This window comes from Pelmatolapia mariae, linkage group LG22 (genome assembly GCF_036321145.2).
Source record: "Pelmatolapia mariae isolate MD_Pm_ZW linkage group LG22, Pm_UMD_F_2, whole genome shotgun sequence".
Lineage (NCBI taxonomy): Eukaryota > Metazoa > Chordata > Actinopteri > Cichliformes > Cichlidae > Pelmatolapia > Pelmatolapia mariae.
This window is the reverse complement of record NC_086245.2, coordinates 32903461-32924698: the sequence shown is the minus strand read 5'-3', so window position 1 is coordinate 32924698 and position 21238 is coordinate 32903461. Positions and strand designations below refer to the sequence as shown.

Genomic DNA, 21238 nt, shown 5'->3' with positions numbered 1-21238 from the left:
TCTGCAAAAAAAAAAAAAAGACAATTAAAAAAATTGTGTGATCATCAAGGTTTTGCAGTCTGCTTCACTAGCTAACTATAACTATATATAACTACAGTGGTCCCTCGTTATCGCGGTAGTTATGTTCTAACAATAACCTGCGATAAATGATCCGCAAAGTAGCCAACTTTATTTTTTACAATTATTATAGATGTTTTAAGGCTGTAAAACACACTTTATACACTTTTCTCAGACAGGCAGGAACATTTTCACACTTTTCTCTCTTGTTTAAACTCTCTCGAAGTTCAAACCTTGTAGAAAAATAAATGCAGTACTATAGAATCAAGCCAAAGGCACCCACAGGTGACGACGTTTTGTCGACATTGTTGTGTTTGTTGGGGAGAAAACTTACAAACATACAATACAGCACTTTTAGAGTCAAACTGATAGTGATTGAAGATTTATGTAAATTTGACAAGCTGAACGCATTCTGTACTGTACAGGAGACACGGCACGAGATTGATTGACAATGGTCAATGGACAGCCAGTCAGGACGCAGAACACAATGCACTGTAAAAAAATAAAAAATACATTTAAAAAACAAGCATGCAAAATTGCACCAAAAAAAATCCACGAAACAGCGAGACCGCGACAGGTGAACCACGATATAGCGAGGGACCACTGTATATAATTTCTCCCATTTTTTCCTTCCTAATAGGGCCGTGCGATATGACCAAAATCTAATTTCTCATCCCGATAACCATTTATATCACAAAATAGTGCATTTTCTGTCAATTCTGTGAATCTCGGGCAACTTGACTTGTGTGAAGTGTTTTCAGCTGGGTGTTGTGTACCTGGAGTCGAGTGTTTTGACCGATGCATTAGACTTTATATTTTTAGATACGATTTGGAATGGCCGCCGTTTTCTTTGTGAGTATTTATTACACGGCGTGCTGCGGGGAAAAACCTGTTCTAACGTTTGAGTCTAAGGTTTATTTGGAGCACCTGGCAGCTCTTTTTTTCTTCTCATCCGTAAACTCTCTTCACACTCTTTCACATGATTTTTGCATCGGTGGTAGAAGAGATTTGCTGTGTTTGAGTCTGAGGTGGGGACCGGTTTGCAGCATAATTGCATAGTACAGTTTTATCTGGTCCGTGTCAGACTTTTCATAACCAAACCATGTCCATGCTACAGAGGTAGCCCCTCATTTTTTGACTGCTTTTTTCTGTTTGGAGCTACCTCCCATATGGAAAAGATATATATAAATCTTATAAAGTTTGTATCTGTCTTGTGTGAAACGTGTATGAAAAGCATACAAGAGTGAAAACAGATATAAGATCCCTAGAAAAATTATATAAATGAAACTTGTATGTTTTGAAAACTTACTAAAACAATATATGAAAGTGGCCACTTTCATGACTAAATCATATAAGCCTTATATGATTCACTATATGAAGTAGGCCACATCTGATGCAAGTCTTTTATAAGTTTTTTCTATTTCTTTTCCATATGGGCTGCTTCTGCCTCATCTTCACTGGCCATGCTGGTGTACTCTGTGCCTGCACCCACGTGTTGACCATCCAAACAATGAAAAAATATTTCTGTAAACAGTGTATTTTGCGACGCAACGAAACAAACGATAGCGTATAATATCAAACGTTAGTTGTTTTAATTTAATCATCCAATATATTTCGTCATATCGCACAGCCCTACTTTCTAAGTCCTTTTGGAGATTTATAGCATATGTCATCTGCTTTAATATATATATACGTTTTTCATAATATCAATAAATAAAAAGCTAGTTTTGAGGATTTCTTTTTTTTGCTGGCTGGTAACATAACTTTCACAAGGTATTTATCTGTACAGTTAAAAGTTCTGGAATAAGTCCTAAGTACAGATTTGTAAGGTTATTAAGGGAGATTAGAACTGAAGACATTGGAAATAATCACTGATTCTTTATTTCAACAAGTCTGAATAGAGGCACAAGACCAGAATATGTGACCATGATCTACCAGAGCTAGTTCACACTTGCACCAGCAAACCTGGTGATTGCTAGTCAGTTTAGAGTTCTGTTTAGGCATTATAAAGAAGCATGTTATGTTTTTACAACAAAAGTGTCTCCAAGTCTAGTAATTTGTAGATGATGACTGTAGTTTCCAGACAGATTGCCAAACATTCTCAGATATTGCAAAGTGTAGTTCTTTTTCCCATTGTTCCCCCATCGTTCTAGGTACAGAGACAGTCACTCAAAATTGCCGCTTTCAGCTAGCAGTCAGCTAACAGTCAGCCGCTAAATTGAATTGAATTTCATTTCATTTTCATTTAAATTCTTTTGATAGATTTTAGTTTTACAGTTAATTTGATCATTCAGACTTTTTATACTGCAAATCACCAAAACTATTTCAAATAAACAGTCCTTCATTCATCCATTTCAATCTAAATGAATAAATAGATACATTAAAAAAAAAAAAAAAAGATAAATAAATACAGAAAAATATTATACTTGCATATAAGCTTCCTCATAGATCCCAAACCAGATGTGGAGATTATTTCTGAGGCTGGTAGAACTTAATTTTTCATTTTGCCTGCTGGGTTGTTACCTCTTCAGACCTCTGTTTTAATTATGAGCATGTCCTTCATTTCTTCTTTTAGGCTGATTTATTCTTTAGATTTCTTTAAACTCTTATATTGTGGAAAAGTCTTGAGTGACCCATTATTTCTCAAAATTTTGTTAAGAGAGGCCAAACTTTCAACTATTTATTTTATCGTGTATTCTTTTTGCTTAATGAAGGTGTTTCAAAGTTATCCTTTGGACATTTAGTCCAGTTCTTGTAACTGAATGTTTTTTCAAGCTCTATTTTAACTTTGAAACCATACAAATTAAAGTCTATTAGACCAGTGTTAACTTGATCAATGTCTGTGGGTGTGTAACTCTTATCAGCTGTTTTGGGGTTTTATAGGGGCTGGGTTGATGTCTTTGAAAATGTGCGACAGGAATGAGCAAACAAACGAAGCAACCTCATGGCGCCTTCCTGAAAATGGGATATTAGAGGACAAAAAAAAAAAATGCTAAAATCGCTCATTTTAATTCTGCCATAAACTTCTGGAAAATACAAAGACGAGGATTGTTTTTATAACATTGTTCCGTAAATACTTTGTGTCAGTTAATTCCTACACCTTTTAACACACGCGCACGTTAGAATAACGGCCAACATAGAGACGATATTTGGGCTGGAGTTTGGAAGTCGTTGGCCTTCTGTGAGGGGTCGTTTGAATGGTCACCTAATTTGTGACAAAAGAATCCACTTATGATAGTCTGTGCTCTCTTTTGCTGTGTAAAAGTTGGTTTTGGCCTTCAAGTTACTGCAGCGATTCACCAGGTCACAGGAAAGTTTAAAAATACAGGTGGTTCACAGCAGGCAATTTCCTGCATTTTAAAATCATGTAATTTATAAATTATTTGTAAAACCTCTGTTAAGACAACTACTTAATATATTTAACAGATCATATTATTAAAGTGTTTATTTATTTATTCATCATCCTGACGGCTCCTGCAGCTTCCCACAGATTTGGTGTGGTTTATTCCCTACATTCAGGTTGAGCGGTCATATCATGAGGATGTTACTTTTGATTGCACAATCACAAAAACTCTATAGAAACTGTATAAATAGCTATCAGCTGTGAATAATTTTATCATTGCATAGTTAAAAAAAACAATAGTTCTGTGGGGTTGGGAGCGCTGTTTCCATAGTAGCTCATTAAGACTGGGTTGAATTCGATTTTAATTCTCTCCTACCTGTCAGCACATGAAGTTTTTGCACCTATAACTAACTAAATACTGCAGTTTGTGGGACATGTACCATTTGTTGGATTTGAAGTGTCCTTTTCACAGCGCTACATTTTTGAACCAGAGTATTAAAATAAATCGCAAAGGGTGATATACTAAGATTAGCGGCAGACAACGTGATCATTGCCGCTATGACTATTAATTTATTTGGAAAGCGTAAACAGGAAGGATTACCAATAGTTCTAAGCACAATGCCATAAGAGTGTTATCTGCCTGACCCATTTGTGTTGCATTAATTACTGGGTATTGCAAGATCCAGCAATAAATTAATTGACATTTAAATTTTGATTTTGCATTATATATAAGAACATTGGCAGTGCAATGGAATCATTATTTTATGTTTTCATGTTCAGAAACATAAGTTAGCAATAATCATAGAGTGAAAGCATCGCTTTCTACTTTGTCTTCTATCTTGCTCGCTCCGTGTGCAAAACCTCTATTTTCTTTGCTGGAAGCAAATATTTATATCAGTATTTCATAGAAGGGCTCAACATTCTGTTATAGTTATAGAATCCCTGAACAAAGGGCATTTTAAAAGGTATAAATATATGGTTTAGCAAGTCTGCAATTAAATATGCCTATTAAATAAATACGCTGTATCTGTAGTCAGTGTTGTCCTTGCTCAGTAAAGTAATGCCAATTAACCCTTTCACCTTCCCAGAATTGGGTGCAACAATAAATATTTGAGTAATGTGTGATACCTCTTTAAGATTTTTGATCCTTAATCTTGAATTTGTAAATATCTATAAAAATCCTATTTTCCCAGTCCACGTTTGACACAGGGTGCTAAATTCGATCCAACCATCTTGTACTGCTGGTACAAAGTCGGGGTCATAAGCTGGCCACTTGAACACTTTTACCTAATCCTGTAATTTAAAATTTTTCACTAAGTCTCTGCATATTTTGAGGGAGACATTTACCTATTGACTGGATGCCTTCATTTCTTTATCAACGCAACTAAGCATTGATTATAATGGTAAATGGTCTGTATTTGTATAGCACTTTACTTAGTCCCTATAGACCCCAAAACGCTTTACACTACATTCAGTCATCAACCCATTCACACATACATTCACACACCACTAATAATGGAATAATGGTTAAGATCAATGTTTTTCCACTTGGCTACTTGGATTGCACCAACATACAAGTAAGTGGCCATTGAGCAAATAATTTATATTCTCTCAATAAAGGCAATGTCCCCTTCCCCACCTTCTCCTCCATCCCCTCAGAATTTCACCCTTTTTTTCCCCCCAATGAAATTGTGAGAGGCTTATATTCTAGTCTATAAAGTCGTCTTTAAGTGAGTGCAGATTAGCTAGTGTGAACAGTACATCATCTGCATGTGAACAGAGTTTGTAATCTTTTCCTCCTTTAAGAATACTCTTTAGTCTTCCTTCCTGCAGCATTCCTTGGGCTAGTGGCTCAAGGAATGAATTAAAAACATTTGGGCTGAGTGGACAACTTTTCCTACATCCCTGTTGTAAAGTAAAATAACTAAATAGGTTACTGTTAAGTTTTATTCTTGCAATGGGGGGAAAGTACAAAGATTGAAACATTTTATGAATTACTCACTAAACCAAATCTACTCATTACTAAATAAAGAAAATTCCAACCGACTGAATCAAAATATTTCTCAGCATCTAAATTATTAAATAATTTGTTTTTGCTTTGTGAATTTGATCAGTAATACATACTATTCTTCTTATATTGTCATGGGCTTGTCTGTTTTTTTTTTTTTTCTTTTTAAATCATCTTGATCCTCATATATTACAGAAGGCATTATACTAATGATTCTTTTTGCCAAAATGGAGGCATATAATTTATAATCTGATGATTCTATACAATTTACATTCAAGTCTGTTCTTCCTTTCTGTGGGTGTAACTGATATAAAAGCTACCCTCCAGGATGGGGTTTGGGTTGGCAATACCCTCTAGCAGAATATAGTTAAAACCGTTTTCTTGGGAGTAAATGGTTCCCTATAGATTTGTACCATTTTGGTGGGAGCCCGTCTACGTCAGGAGACCTATTGGTGTTCAATCAAGAAATGACTTCATTTATTTCAGTCCTCAATACTGGTGAGGCAAGTTTCTCATTAGCATTCTCATTAGGGTTACTTCATTATTAAAAGTTTTCTCCATTACCAAAACACATCTGCATTCTTGGTCCCTGATTTCAGACTGTAATTCAAATCATGTTGAATTTCAAATCAGTATAGCCACTCCTCTCTTCTTCCTGCTTCTAGAAGATGTGAAAGTGTGTGAAAACTCTTTTTTTTTTTAAGTTTTTTGATAGCTTTTTTTTTTTTTTAAAAAAGAGAGAAACTGTGCATTTATTATCACAGACCTCAAAATAAACACAAATAACATAATCCAAAACCTGGCAGCCAACAAATGGGGTTCCCAGTTGTAAGTGAGAAAAGAGAAAAAAATAAAAAACAAAGCTTGGAGGCAGATCCAGAAGCATCAGTATTTATGGTTAAAACAAGAAGAGAAGAATATGGCTATTCCTAAAATGTCATTCTACTATAATGTTCAAACAAAATCAGAGTGACAGTATGGGAATCCAAATAAAAGTTAAGGGGCATAGTCAAATTAGAGAAAGGAAAAGATGCAAATGCAAAGTTTTGACCCCTGAGATTTGGTCTAATAAGATTCGGGTGTATCACCTTTGGTGCAAGGGCCCAGTGTGCTCACTCTATTCCCAGGTCACACTCTTGGTTCAGCCTAGTGTTTTCAAGCCAGTTCCAACTTCATCAGAATTTTTTTTATATAAGCGACAGTGGAGGTGCCTTCTGCACCCTCTGGAATACCATCAATTCTAATAATATTACATCAGTAGCATCCTTCAAGGTAAGACGCTTCGTTCATGTCCTCATCTATTTCTCCAGTGCATTTCTCAGTTGCTCCGATGAGGCAGTTTCTTGTATTTTTCCAGTTTAACTCTGCTGTTAGTTCAGGTCAAAAGAGTGACATCCCTGATGTCATGGCTTCCTTCACCGCTTCTCGAATTGTTAGTAATTGTTTTTTCTCTAGTCAGTATGTGATCTAGAGGTTCTCACTTGGAATTCAAGAAAATTTTCTATTGGGTGCTTCCAGCTGAGTCAGTAACAGAGTGGTGAGAAGAGCCTGAAGTCTATCTATGAAATGGGAGTATGTTAGAACACAGTGGCAGTTTGGCCCCAGACATGTGCCGAGAACACTGCTGGAGATCTTGAGGATTAAGCTGCTTTCTGATTTTCCTTGCAGCCCCAGCCACTTAGGCATTTCAGTGCAGTATTTATCTTCAAATTCAAGGTGAGCAATGGCAGCTGCTGAAAGCCCCCTGCTTTGCATTTTTAATGCTTTTATGAAGGCAGAGAGCACTGGCACTTCTCTAAAGCCATGTTTCAATTTATCAGGACTGGCAAATCGACTTCCTGCTGTCCTTAATGGCTCAAGTGTGTGTGTGTCTGTGTTTGTATACACAGACATTTTCCTTTGGCAATAGGCTTAACACCGCTACAAGTCTTGCAGCTTGTAGTTAGTAATATGTACTGGAGGAAAACCTTTTAAAGTCGGCCAATGAGCCCCATTTCTTTTAATGCTTCATAGCTACGTATGTTTGATTACTGAAGACCATGTGAAGTTCTCACTCTGAGTTTCATGCAGGAGCAATTCACAACCACAATCTGCCTATACATGGGAATAATATAGGACTTACCCAAAATAAATTCCAAATTATTTCATCCTTTTTTTTTTAGTTTAGAAGATCCTGAAACTCAATCCAGCACTGCTTGTGAACTATAATGTAATAACAAGCAACCGTTTTTTTTTTTTGTTTGTTTTTTTTAAAGCAGAAGCTTTCATCATTGAAACATATAAAAAACTGAAAGTGACAGAAAAATAGCTCTACCTATAAATAAAGGCACTTAAGGCACTTTATAAAGGCACTTTAGATTGCAGGATTCCAACTGTGCCCAGCTTCCAGTAGAGTGCATGTGACTTTGACACAATCTTCTTTCCAAACAAAACAAAAACAAAATAAACAATGAAAGGAGGGAAAAAAGTGAATTTTGCCACGACCTGAAGACCTAAATGTCACCTTTGTGGCCTCTACGAAGGTGGCTGTTGTCAACAGGGTTGTAACATGGGGTATTTTACCAACAAGTGACTTCATTAAAATGAATTAACCATGATTAATCACAGTGAATATCAGTTTCACTATCCGCACCCTACGCTGATTGCTGTCAAAACTCTTGAACTGAGAAGTAATTTAAGTGTAACCTGTCTGATAAAATTAAACAAGCGCAAGAACAGATGAGAAACAAAATCATTGACATTTGCGATTTTGGAAATGGTTACAAAGTCCTTTCTAAGGCTTTTGGCCTCCAGGGAAACCAAGGTAAGAGCCCTTATCCACAAAAATGGAGAAAACTGTGGCGAACTTTCAAACTTTCTATCAAAATGATTCTAATAACACATTGGGTCGTGACCTCCTGGATAAGGTGTCAGAATCCAGAACAATATCTCCAGGCCTCACTTGTCTCAGTTAAGGTTAGTGTTCGTGATTCAGCAATGAGACGTAGACTGGGAAAACATATCCAAGGGAGAGTTCCATAGCTGGCCAAAATGAACACAAAGGCAAAACACATTTTGATGATACACAGGACTTTTGGGAAAATATTCTGCAGACTGGTGGGACAAAACCTTTGAATGTGCTTGAATTAAAACAATTCTGCCAAAAATTGTGGGCCAAAGTTCCTCCACATCGATGTGAAAGACTCATTGCCGTTTATCAGAAGTGCTTGACCCTTGCTGCCAGGGGTGGTCCAACCATCTCTTAGGTTTAGGGGGCAGTTGATTTTTCATATAGGACCAGGAAGGTTTGGCTAGCTTTTTCCCTTAACAAATGAAATCATTATTGAAAACCTGGATTTTGTATTTACGCAGATTATTTCTGTCTAATGCTAAAATTGGTTTAATGTTTTGAAGCATGTAACTTTGACAAATATAAACTACCAGTCAAAAGTTTTAGAACACCCCAATTTTTCCAGTTATTTATTACAGTTCATGTCGTTCAAGTCCAATGAATAGTTTGAAATGGTACAAAGGTACAAATGTATATATGTTTGTTTGTTTGTTTGTTTTAAAGGTAAGGTTAACCAAAAGTGAAAAATAACAGAATTATACAAAAAGGCCTTTTTCAGGGAACACAACATAGATTAACAATTTAAAGCTGTTCCTCAGCAATAGAGGTTGATCAAGCCTTGAAAACTACAGTATCGTACTGCAGAAAGGAGTGTGTTGCTGCAAAAATGGTGAGAAAAAGGCAATTAACAATGGAAGAGAGACAGACCATCATAAAATGTAGGTCTTTCCTACAGAGAAATTGCAAAGAACATCAAGGTGCCTGTAAGTACAGTTTTCTTCTCCAGCAAAAGTCTCTCAGAAACAAATTAACAGGAAAAGGTTTGGCAGACCCAAAGCCACAACTAAATCAGAGGACAAGTTTCTGAGAGTTAACAGCTTACGTGATAGGCTGCTCACAGGACAACAGCTTCAAGCACAGCTTAATAGTGGTCGTAGTAAGCAAGACTCAGTTTCAACTGCGAAGAGAAGACTTCCAGCTGCAGGTTTGACAGGACGAGTTGCAGCAAGAAAGCCATTGCTAAGATGTCATAATAAGACAAATAGGCTTGCCTGGGCCATGAAACACTGCCAATGGAAGACTGGAAGAAGGTTTTATGGACTGATGAATCAAAATTTTGGTTCAAATCTTCGGTTCATCACACATTTGTAAAGACAAAGTATTCACCACATTCCTGCTTTGTTGGTAGTGGCTCCTGAGAAGCAATTCTACAACCAATCTGTTTGACCAACACTAGTTAATCTGTGACACCGGTTAATACAAAACAACAGTCATTGCTCCCTCTTTCCTTTACATTTTTGCTTATTTGGTGAAGGGGACCCCTTCCTTGGTGATAAATGATCCTTCATATCATGAGTCGACGGTGCACACACAAATTAATATTTGCTTTGCGAACACCTATGAGTTCTCTTCTCCTTTGTCTTTGGCATACTACGTTTCTTGCTAGTCTCTAGCCAAACAGACACCACAGTGACACCTAATTTTTTATCTATCTCAGCCACTGTGTTTAAGATGTCAGGGCAACATGGCAGCTTCACAAACCAAGATCTCTCCTGTGTTTTTAATGGAGAAACTTTTGTTTTTAATGTATTTGTGAGAATACATTAATTTGTTGGAAGGCCTAATTACAGACCAATCAGTGCATATTTATAATTACAAAGTATAACTTAAAGAACAGTCAGTTGTTCTTTAAGTTAGAAATAGAACACTGAAGCTGTTGTAATGACGCCTTCACCTAAATTTTACCTGAGTTACGGAAAAAGGTGGACAAATGAAAAAAGGTGGCAAATTGAAATTAGCGTGTCTTCTTATGCTCTGTTAATTTTTCTAATCCTGTGCAATAATTCATGCTTCTTAAAGATGCACTGATGTACTTAATTAAAAATTGATTTTGCCTGGGACGTATGAACTGCCCACATTTTTAATTTCCTCACCTGAGCAGAGCCTGAGAATAGCTATGCTGTGTGGCTGAACATTTTTCAGCTGATCCAGCTACACTCTGTTCTCCCTGGGTTTATAGATTACTTTAACTGGCACTACTTTAATACAAAAATTATTAAATAATGTCAGGCCTTTTATTTGGTGCTTCACTCACAGGAGAAAAGGAACTATGAAGGAGCCAATTGGCAGCAATCTTGCAGTTAACATTCTTAATGATAAGTGCTCCATCTGGCAAGTGGTGCTGAGCCAAAGGCGACAGATGGGATTGTTTTCACAATCTGTTTAAATATGTTGTCAATTTTTCTTCCCCTTTTAAACTCTCTCCAGCAGCTCAGACATTTGCTTGAAATAAGGTGTTTTCTGTTTTCTCACACTTGTATTCAACTTATGGTATCCTTTTTTTCTGTGAGAAGAATGGACACCAGAAAAGTTCATTTCTGGGCTTGTCCACTTTGTGGCATCCAAGGGTATTTCATCCGTAGTCGCTTGAAGTCATGGAATATCATTCGCTTTCTTTGCTTTCAAGTCACCATCTTTGGTTTCTGGTCATTGCTTCCAATGTAGCTTAAGGGTTTACCAACAGTGCTGTGAATGAAGTTGCGAAATAAAAGCATTTAATTCATCTACTTGGCTGGCTCACAGTCTAAACCTTATCATTTTTTTAGTAACAGCCCCTCTGAATGAAGTTTTTTTCCTTCTAAGTTAATTGAATTAGCCCCCAAGAAGAAACTGTATGAAAATTATTTCTGCGTGAAAGTAGAATACTTTTCATTTTATGTAGAAGAAATACATATATGTGTATATGTATATATGTATGTATATATGGATATATATATATATATATATATATATGTATGTATACATGTGTGTATATATTTGTGTGTGCGCGTGTATATATGTGTATATGTATATGTGTATGTATATATGGATATATATATATATATATATGTATGTATACATGTGTGTATATATTTGTGTGTGCGCGTGTATATATGTGTATATGTATATGTGTATGTATATGTATATGTGTATGTATATGTACATGTGTATGTATATATATATATGTACATGTATATGTGTGTGTGTGTGTATATGTATATATATGAATTTCTCATTTAGATACTGTCTGAGATTAGCTGTAGCTTAAGGGTTTTGTGTTTGTAAAAGAAGAAAACATCATATTTAAGATCCTAAATTTGTGTCCAATGAAAAGAAATCTTGACAGATAAAACCTGTAAGATAAAAAAATATGCTTATTTGAAAGAATCTGAAGTACATAGAGGCAGATTGATATTTTTTTTCTATTTTTTTTTTGCAGCGCTTCTAATGTAATACATACATAGAGAGCCAAATGAAATGATTAATGAACTCAGATTAATCCTTTTTCCAAAACATCTTTCTTTAACAAACTTTGAACATTAATACCAATTTCTCGAGATTGTAGCAGACATTAAAAAAACAAGATTAAACACAACATAAATATAACAAATATCTTAAGAAGAATAGTGCATAACTTAATAAAATTATTACGATATGACCAAATATCTTACGAAGGTAAAAGCATATCTGAAATCCTAACCAACGCATTTAAATTAAATGAAAATACTTGAAATGCCATGATTTAGTGATAATATAATATATATAATTAAATAAGATATTTCAAAAATGCTATATATTTAAAGTTCCAGTCCATGACTTGTTGAAAAAAGTAACAGCATATGTCTCCTTTTTGGCACATTTGACACTGACCCAATGTAAAATTTAAAAGAGGAGAAACAACTAGAAAGCGAAAATTTAAGAAGAAATTTTAAGTGTGCCTATGCCGCTGCTAATCAGTGTAGTTTGCCATTAATACGGCTGCTTAGGGCAAAACTCAGAAGAGCAGCCATTCTCCACCATGAACTATGGTAAAAACAAACACCGCTCACACTTCACAGATGACAGGTTACAGTTTTGTTTAAAGATGAAGTTACTTCGTACAGCGCCGATTTGCAGACGCTGTGCACACAGGTTCATGAGCAGAAGTCCCATTGTACCACGGCAGACCCGACAATGTTTGCATGAACACGCTTTGAAGCATTACGTTATGGACCACTTTTCACACATGGTTGGTGTACCCACACAGCCGGCTGTAGCTTTTCAACTCACAGCCCGACACACACCCAAAAAACAGCCGAGAGAGCACAGACTACGCCCGAGAGACGTGATTGCAGATGCCGCTCAGGTGGGTCCACCTCCCCTGCAGCGGCACTGCAGACCACGCCCCGCCACACACATCAAACACGTAAAATAAATATTTATGCACTTTTGCATTCACTTTTTGTTTTGTGTTTTTTTACACAGTGTTCTGAATGATTAACAATGGTCTACAGCCAATCTTGTGTATTATTATACAAACTTTGGTTGTAAGATGCAGATAACTATTTAATAAAAAGCTAAATATTTTATATGAGAGTAAGAAAGAAAAGTATATCTTTGTGTCCACCTTTCTCTGTTAATGCCCTACCTGGCCCCCCGGCAAAAGCTTTGCTAGATCCGCCCCTGCACAGTTACCAGCTGTCAGCTACACAAAAAAGGAGCTTGGTCTTTATTTGTCTCTCAGAAACAGTTCATAACTTCCCTTCAACTCATTCATGTCACCTAAAGTGTAAACCTGTTTCTCCATCACCAGTTCAGCTCTGATGATTCAGTAAGGACATCTCCTGGTTTCATCTTCATGCTCCAGCAAACATCAGCTGATACTAGAAATTAAAATCAAATGAATTCTAACAACAGCTGATCAAGCTTAAACGTGCTGCTGTTGTTTAGCGCGATAAACAAGAACGAACAGCCGATCATTGATCAGTTTCATGATTGACGTTTCAACACGCGAGAGAGTGACAGGGGTGGCTTCGTAACGACAGAATAAATCGTAATATTTTCTCTGAATGTGGGACGATTCCGTTTGTACAGCAACTCTATGAACTAACCCTTATGAATAAAATAAAGTCCACCGTCAGTAACTTAGCGCGCACACAGCTGTATAGAAACTCCCGTGGCAGTACGATTGTAAAAGGGCAACGAAAATAAATTACACCTAAACTCGGTTTATATCTGACCCAAATAGAGTGCAGTTCATAACTTCTTACCTGAAATTCAGTTCACCTCACGCTCCTGCCTTCGGTTTCCAGCATCATCGGCCCATATAAACGAAGAATAAGTCCAGCTAAAACACAGACTGTCGGCGAGCGATCGGGTGTTGAAACGACTTTCAGCCACCTCACTGTAAGCCAAGCCTGGGTGCTTTTTCACGAAGGGTCGCTAGCGGCGCTAGTGGCGCTAGCTAGCTAGCCGGCTATCAGCAACACGTAAGAGAATTGTCGCTAATATGGGATGTCTTGATAAAACGATCAGATATTTGAAGTTTACACACCTACATTCTCGCCTGAAAATATCTTAAAAGTTTATTTTGTGACCTAGAAACACTAATAAAAGACATATAAAACGAAGTGGTGGCCGCCATTGTTTACGCTGTAGAGGCGTGCTATGAATTGTGGGATATGGAGTTTCCCCCCCAAGCATACAACTTTTCGGCTGTACTATTCCGGGTATACCACTAGAGAGAGCCAACACACCACAAATGACGTCTGCTTCTATGGGGCCAAAAGTCAGTTTCTTTCTCAGGAGCCTAGAAATTGGCCCGAATTTGCACTAAAATCAAAATATTTAAAAAACTATAAAAGTCATAAACACCAAAAGTCATACCATACTAGTCCAGCTCCAGCCGCACAAAATGATCTAACATATGTAACCCTTGTGTCAAAACTGTGCGGCAGAGAAGCGCGGGAAAATTTTCACTAAAATATTAATATTAAAAAAACTATAAAAGTCATAAACACCAAAAGTCATAGCACACCATTCCAGATCCAGCTGCACAAAATGAGGTAACATATATGAAGCTTGTCTCAAAACTCTCTCAAAAATTTAGGCGGAAGATTGAGAATAATAACTAGAAAAATTTGCATTTCCTGTGAAAATGCTGTGTGGATGCCTTGACGCTGAAGCTGTCTGCTGAAAAGCTGAAAAAGTTGTATGGTGGTGAAAAAAAAATGTCGCCCTGAGCAGGATTTGAACCTGGCCCTCCTGGGATCAAGGCAGCTACTCATCTCACTGACCCAAACTCATTCTCACAAAGAAGAGGTGGACAGACTGACAATTCTGCTGAAATTAGCAGAAGCTGCTGTGAATTGAGCTAATAAGAGGTGAAAAGGCTGAAAATTTTGCAGAAGGTGAATCAGAGGTGAATCAGCAGAATTTCTGCAGAAAAGAGGGAAAGAAGCAGAACGTTGCGCTGAAAAGAGGTGAATCAGCAGAATTTCTGCTGAAAAGACGCAGAACAACCTGGTTCTGCTCAAATTCACCAATCAGAGGTACTGCCTCTGTCTGCTTCATCAGGCTGTGTACTTGTATGTATTTCTGCCATGGGGTATTGACAAGAATCTGAGGTCCATATTAGAAAAGCTGCTAAAATCATAAAACTTTGCAGAATTGTAATAAATTAGCAATATAAATTACAGGTCTGTGATAGTGTATAAATTTGTAGTGAAAAAAAAAATGTTGAACAAGGTGGGATTGAACCCACGACCTTTGAGCTGCAGAGCCGTGTCATTACTGATTGCGCCACCTGGAAAGGGGGAGGGCGGCTGAAAAACAGAGACATGACCAGTCAAAAAATAGATTGTGGTGAGAGGCGAAAAGCGCCGTTTTTTGGAGTTACAAAACGTCGTGTAACTCAAAAACTAGGAGGGCTAGCAGCATAATTCTTGTACTGGGTGAATCAGCGGACTTTGGTGTATTTTGACTGCGATTTTCATAGCTCTTTGTACCTATCGCGGAGATATGACGAGAGAAGAAACGGCTTCATTTTTGGAGTTTGAAAACTGAGAGGAGGACAGATTTCCACCCCTCAAACAAACGTAATTCATTGCTCAACGGTAAGATAATTGTAAAAACTGCTTCCACTGTGAGTGTCAGCAGTGTCTGAAGATATATTGGCACAAGCCTCATGTCCTAACTTTGCTTTGTTAAAGAGATATGACGATTTGAAAATGCCTCCCGTTACAGAATGTCAGCGCTGAATTTCACAACCTCCCCATAGACTTTAAATGGGGAGTTTTCCGACCTTGTGTCACTTTGAGGCAAATTGCTAAAAAACGGTAAATCTCACAATAAAGATAGTGACATTGTCTGAAAGCCAGCAAAAATACCTACGTTTTGATGTATAATTTGTGGGGGTTGAGTGAAAATTGAGTGAGCAGCAAGAAGTTGTTCAGACATGAAGAGAAGTTTCAGAAAGGACCAGTGTTCACTGTGAGTTAATTGCATAGCAACCATAGCAACGCATGTATTTTCTGAAAAATCACAAAGCTGCAACTGAAAACTTAAAGAGGCACTAAATTAAAACGGTAAAAGATATAAAGAAGCTGAATCACACAGGCATAGCCCAATAATTTGAGAACGTTTTAAAGTTTGAATGGAGTTTCTAGGTGAAAGTATGAGGAAGTAGTTAAGTTTCAAAAACAAGCAGGTTTTAGCAGAATTGTGGAAGTTTTCCATTCATTTCAATGGGACAAATTAAAGGAAAAAAGTGTAATATTTTAAAAAATTATAATAGTAATAAACACCAAAAGTCATAGCAGTCGAAAGCAGAAAGAGCAGAACAGATCAGAGTTTGAACGGTGAAAATTGGCTGAAAACTGAGGGAGTAGTTAATCGGCGAAATACGGAGCAAGTAGAAGAATAAAGATAAAGAATAAAGAGAAACAGGAAAACAATAGTGTGGATGCCCTTTGAGGGCATCCACACAATAATAATAATAAGAATAATAAATCCGACGAATAGTAATAAGTGTGCCTCTTGGCATAGGCACACTTAATAATGACATAAAGTTTCCATGTGCCAGGAATTTTATCTCTCTCAGCTGGAGTGGAAAGACAAAAGGATGTAATCATTATATCATCCATAGTGATGCATCTCCTTACTGTTATGTGCTTATGGTCACTGTTATAATACAGCCTGGACTGTGAATAGATACCCAGTTTGTTTAATAAAGACAAGGGAAGATACTGATAGAAACAACTGTTCATCTATTATTATGTCAGATTGTGTTTGTCTATGACTATAATTAGATAATGATCAGACCCCGTACTGTCAACTGCTGCAACAAAAAACAAAACATACAGCAACTGGTACACAAAAATTAGAAAATGCACAGATACATAAATCAACAGTCTTCTTGTGGTGTGTGTGTGTGTATGTGTGTGTGTGTGCGCGCGCGCGAGAGAGCGAAACTGAGTGTCTGTGTATGTGACTTTGTCACGAAGTGTATTTGATAATAAGGGTGGGAAGCCGCAATGACAGCCCCCAGGAGCCAAAGGCAGATAGAGATAGATCCAGGAGATTAGGCCATCCGCAGCCCCCAAGAGTACCGAAGACCTGAGGCTGCCATTTTGCCGACAACTGCGTGTCTGTCCGAGCAGGAGGTAGACCTCAGATGGGGTGTCCATTGCCAAAGGGCGAGAGGCAGCCAACCCCGCTAGAGGCTGTTCACCCTAGCAACCAAGAATTGCCCAGCACTTGGCAGGGTCCCGAGCCCCCTACCCCCACCACTCTCCCACGCAGAAGAGGTCCAAGAAACCCAAGACCACCACTCCTGAGAGAGTGGGTCAATGACCACGGCAGAACATCCAGCCGCGCTCCCTGGAACCAACAAGACCTGTACCTGGGCAGCAATGCTCACCTGGAAGCAGTAGGGAAGGATTACCCCACCCTCCATGACCACGTCCCCACAGGGGCCAAAGCTCAGAACCAAACCAGGGCCCAGCCAGATCAATCCACAAACCACCAAGGGTGTAGGAAGACACGTGTTTGTCATTTCAGTACTCTTCCATAGATTTCATTTCAAGACTCTTTGAGTTCCTTGTCTTCATGTTATACAATGTCTCTTCTTCAAGCTACCTTTGGCAGCCCCTTCCTGTTCCTTCAAGGACACAACCTAAGGCAAATGAAATGAACCAAGAATGCCACATTGCTTGAAAGCCTTTTATAAAGCAACCAACACCTGGATTACTAAAATTAATTTCTTCTCCGATCTGGATTTCAGCAGAAAAAAATCAAGCTGTAAGGTGTCAGACAAGGCTTTGACCCACCCAGAAATAGAAATGTCTTAATTTTTTCTTAAAATTATATTGTATTGTTTTGTATTTTGTATGGCATTACCATTTCAGCCATTTACATTACCATTCGGATTTTTAATTTATTTTTTTAAATAGAGAACCAGAGGGCAGAAGAGGAAGAGAGTTCCAGTCTGTGAGGAGCGAGAAGATAAAATTGAGGTTTGTTGCTTTATTTCTCTACAGGAAAAAAAAGGTATTGTTCTAAATAACATGTTCCTGAGAAATTCAGTTAAGCTGTTCTACCTTTACCCACGTTTGCTTCTTTGTCACATTCTGTAATTCCAGGTTTTTTGGGTTTTTTTTTTTTTGCCTTTTCTTACTCATATTTGCCAGTATTGTTCCTTTATTGAAATTAAAATTAGTTAATTGTTTCTTCAAGAAGAATCCTACTGTTTAAAGGAACTAACTTTCCTCACAGTAAAGATTTCAATGCATACTTTAAGGATGTAAGAGGAAGAATGCAAATGTTTTTAAGCTTTTTTTTTCTCTCCTTTGCCAAGTTTGTGATGGCGAGACTGACAGAAAAGGTCAAGCTGGGCTAATAAGACCAAAGCTGTTTACCCCTTAGCTTAAAACGCTGGTGAGGTATTGTTGTCATCCTGCCGGGCAGGCAGGTGGGCAGTGGGCAGGTGAACACCTAATTTGTAAATGCATTAACTTCAAATAGATATGACAATGTTGGATGAGTTTGAGGTCAGAGGTCAGAGAATCTTGTGACTGTGATAACTCACGAAGGAAGTCAACTAGAATTTTGAAATTGATACTATAGGTGCATCTACAAAAAATCTTGGAGAAGTCTTGGACAAATCTCAGTCACTTTGACCTCAAAGTCAGAGGTCAAGTGTTATGGAAATCTTGTGAACAAGGCAAATGTGTGTCTACTAGGAGACTGAGGGGTACATCTGTGTATCTGTATTCTTATACACAAGATTGTACAGTGCACGACTTGATGTGTTGTTGTTTATTTTTAGAATTTGTTGTGCTCATGACAGAGTTGTAGAAACTTTTGTACATACACACTTCAGTTGATTTTAATGAACAAGTTAGACAGCCCTGATGCTGATAATCACTGTTTAATAGCAATTGCCATTGTGCTATGTGCAAAAATGAATTCAACTATTTTGGTTTTGGGATGCTCATGGATGATTCCAAGTTCTGAATGTTGTCTCAGGTACGTAATAAACTCAGAGCAAATATTCCTATAGACTGATGGACTCATTTTATGAAAACGTCATTACTACTGGCATGTTGCTTTAATCTGATCTGTCATGTTTCCTAATCATGGTAGAGACTTTATAGTAAAGTTGCATTTTATAGGAACTTCTGTTGAAAAAACAATTCATTAAGTTTTTTGTGAATTTGCTGAGGTTTAGGTATGCCTTAAACAAGTAAAGATGCAAAAATTTTGTATTTTACAGGCTCCAGGATATTAATGTTTATGTCATTTTTAATAACACATGCACAGATAAAAGGAATTATGTTCCTGTGTATGCTGATCCATTAATGTGACTGCTTGGTTTACATTTGTAATCAGTGAGGAAGGACATGATAAAGAACAGAGGGAGATTAGGACAAAGTGGACACACTTGGGAACACAGCTGAACAGAATCTAACTGATAAGGCAAGGGAAGCAAAATTGAATATCATGCACATGAGACAGGGGACTATGAAAATAAAACAGGATATGACCAATAAACATGCTGAGACAGAGACAAAACTAGAACAGACTGGGCTCGAAACAGAAATAACACAATCATAAGAGAACTCAGAAATGCCAGGGAACAGTGTAATCCTCAAAGGACAAGATAGTGAACTAGAACAGTAAATCATCTCAGATCCAAAAGAAATAAATCACAAGTCAACAACAAAACTCAAAATACTGGGTCAAAGACCCAGGACCACAACAGTTACACTATGTTTTTACCATTTTAGGGGTGAGTACAATAACCTCAGTTTTATCTGAATTTAGAAGCCAGAAATTAGAGGTCATCCAGGTCTTTATGACATTTATGCAGTTTACCTAATTGGTGTGTGTCAACTGGCTTTATGGATAGATAAAACTGGAAGTCATCTGCATAGCATCCATAGAGCGGTTTTAGTAGTTAATGTAAAGTTTCAATAGGGGCCTTGCCCCAGTTATCACATTCATCAGTTATATTGTGGAAATAATGCTTTAATGTACTTCACATCTTTCCCCAGTTTAATACTCATTATTTTTTACTACTCAACAAGCACTCATACAGGTCTCATTCCTAATCAGCCTTGTTTCCATAGGAACCTCTGCCACGAGAACGGCGACAACGCCAGTCTGCAATGCAGAAAAAACCAAAAGCTGATGACACGAGGACTGAGTGTACAACCTGCAAAGGACCAGGCGACAATGAAAACCTTGTGAGGTGAGGTAATGCAAGTGTGTGTGTGTCTCAGTCTCAGAGGTTATTATTCGTGTGTGTGTGTGTGTGTGTGTGTGTGTGTGTGTGTGTGTGTGTGTGTGTGTGTGTCCCATGACGCAACCATATCCTCCTGATGATTAAAGTTCAGTCTTCATTAGGCTCAGGCTGCCTATGCTCTGCAGAATGAGGGGGTTGACGATTTCTTCTCCATAGGCGCTCTATATTGACCTGCCACATACATTTGCACAGTTCATTAAGGCATAATGAACAGCAGAATTTCTTCTACCCCTGATGTCAGGTGTCTAATAAACAGAATTCTTCTTGGCATTTGGCATTCTATGAAAAAAATAATTTAAAAAAGTTGGTAATAATGGGGACCTAGTCAGGACATTGCCCTGTGATGAAACCCTCTGATTTTTTTCCCAATTATTCAGACTTCCCACTGAACACAGTTCCCTTCATGAACATTGTCTTGTTGCTCTAGAGTGCTCATAGACTTGTAACTTTAAGCACCTTATCAGTTTTTAAAAGGTTATGTTGAAATATAACTTTAGCCGTTCTATTGTAAATTCAAAGATGATGCATGAAGTCACTTGTGTTTTTCATTCATTTTTGTAAAACATCTGTCCTAATCGGCGGGTGTTTGTTTATTTGTTGGTGCAAAATCAACATTTGCTTTTTTTCAAGCTTTTGGATAACTTTAGAAAGGGGGGTCTTCAGCATTAATTCCGTAATTTTGCTACAGTTTTATTGCAGTGACTAAATTATAAATTCTCATCTCTTCTACTTTACTCATTGTTTCAGTTCCATCATTGATTTAAGTCATTCAAAAAAAACTTGACACTCAGTGGTCCCTAGTGTGTACCGCTCTTCTTTTTCTTTACTCGGTATAAATAATGTGGATAGTGTGAATTACTATGTGCTCTAGAATTCACTGTCTTCTTTTCAAGATCAGACAAATAGTGAAGCAACAAATGCACATCCTTTAAATTAAAAAAAGTGCAGAAAATTCTATTGTGACTATTAAATACCCCAATGAGTGACAGGAAACAAAGAAGAGTACAAACACTTTTTCGGTGTTTGGATTCTTGTGAGTTGAAATAAAACCATCATCTATCATCCAGTACTTGTACTGGGTTGATTCAGGCATCCTATTATTAACTAGAGTTTTATTCAACAGTTTAAATCTTTAATGTCTTTTCTTTTGCAACAATCTGCTAAGTAGTGTCTGTA

The 21238-nt window shown here is 37.4% G+C and overlaps 1 protein-coding gene across 3 annotated transcripts in view; it reads left to right on the top strand.

The window, feature by feature from the left end:
- Positions 1-21238, top strand: part of phf14 (PHD finger protein 14) — a 178881-nt gene that overhangs the window by 68858 nt on the left and 88785 nt on the right. For all 3 annotated transcript variants that reach the window (XM_065471420.1, XM_065471419.1, XM_065471421.1), the window contains exons 15-16: positions 17709-17771; positions 19887-20008. In XM_065471420.1, coding sequence (XP_065327492.1) covers positions 17709-17771; positions 19887-20008 — 185 coding nt within the window. The remainder of the gene's footprint in view (positions 1-17708; positions 17772-19886; positions 20009-21238) is intronic.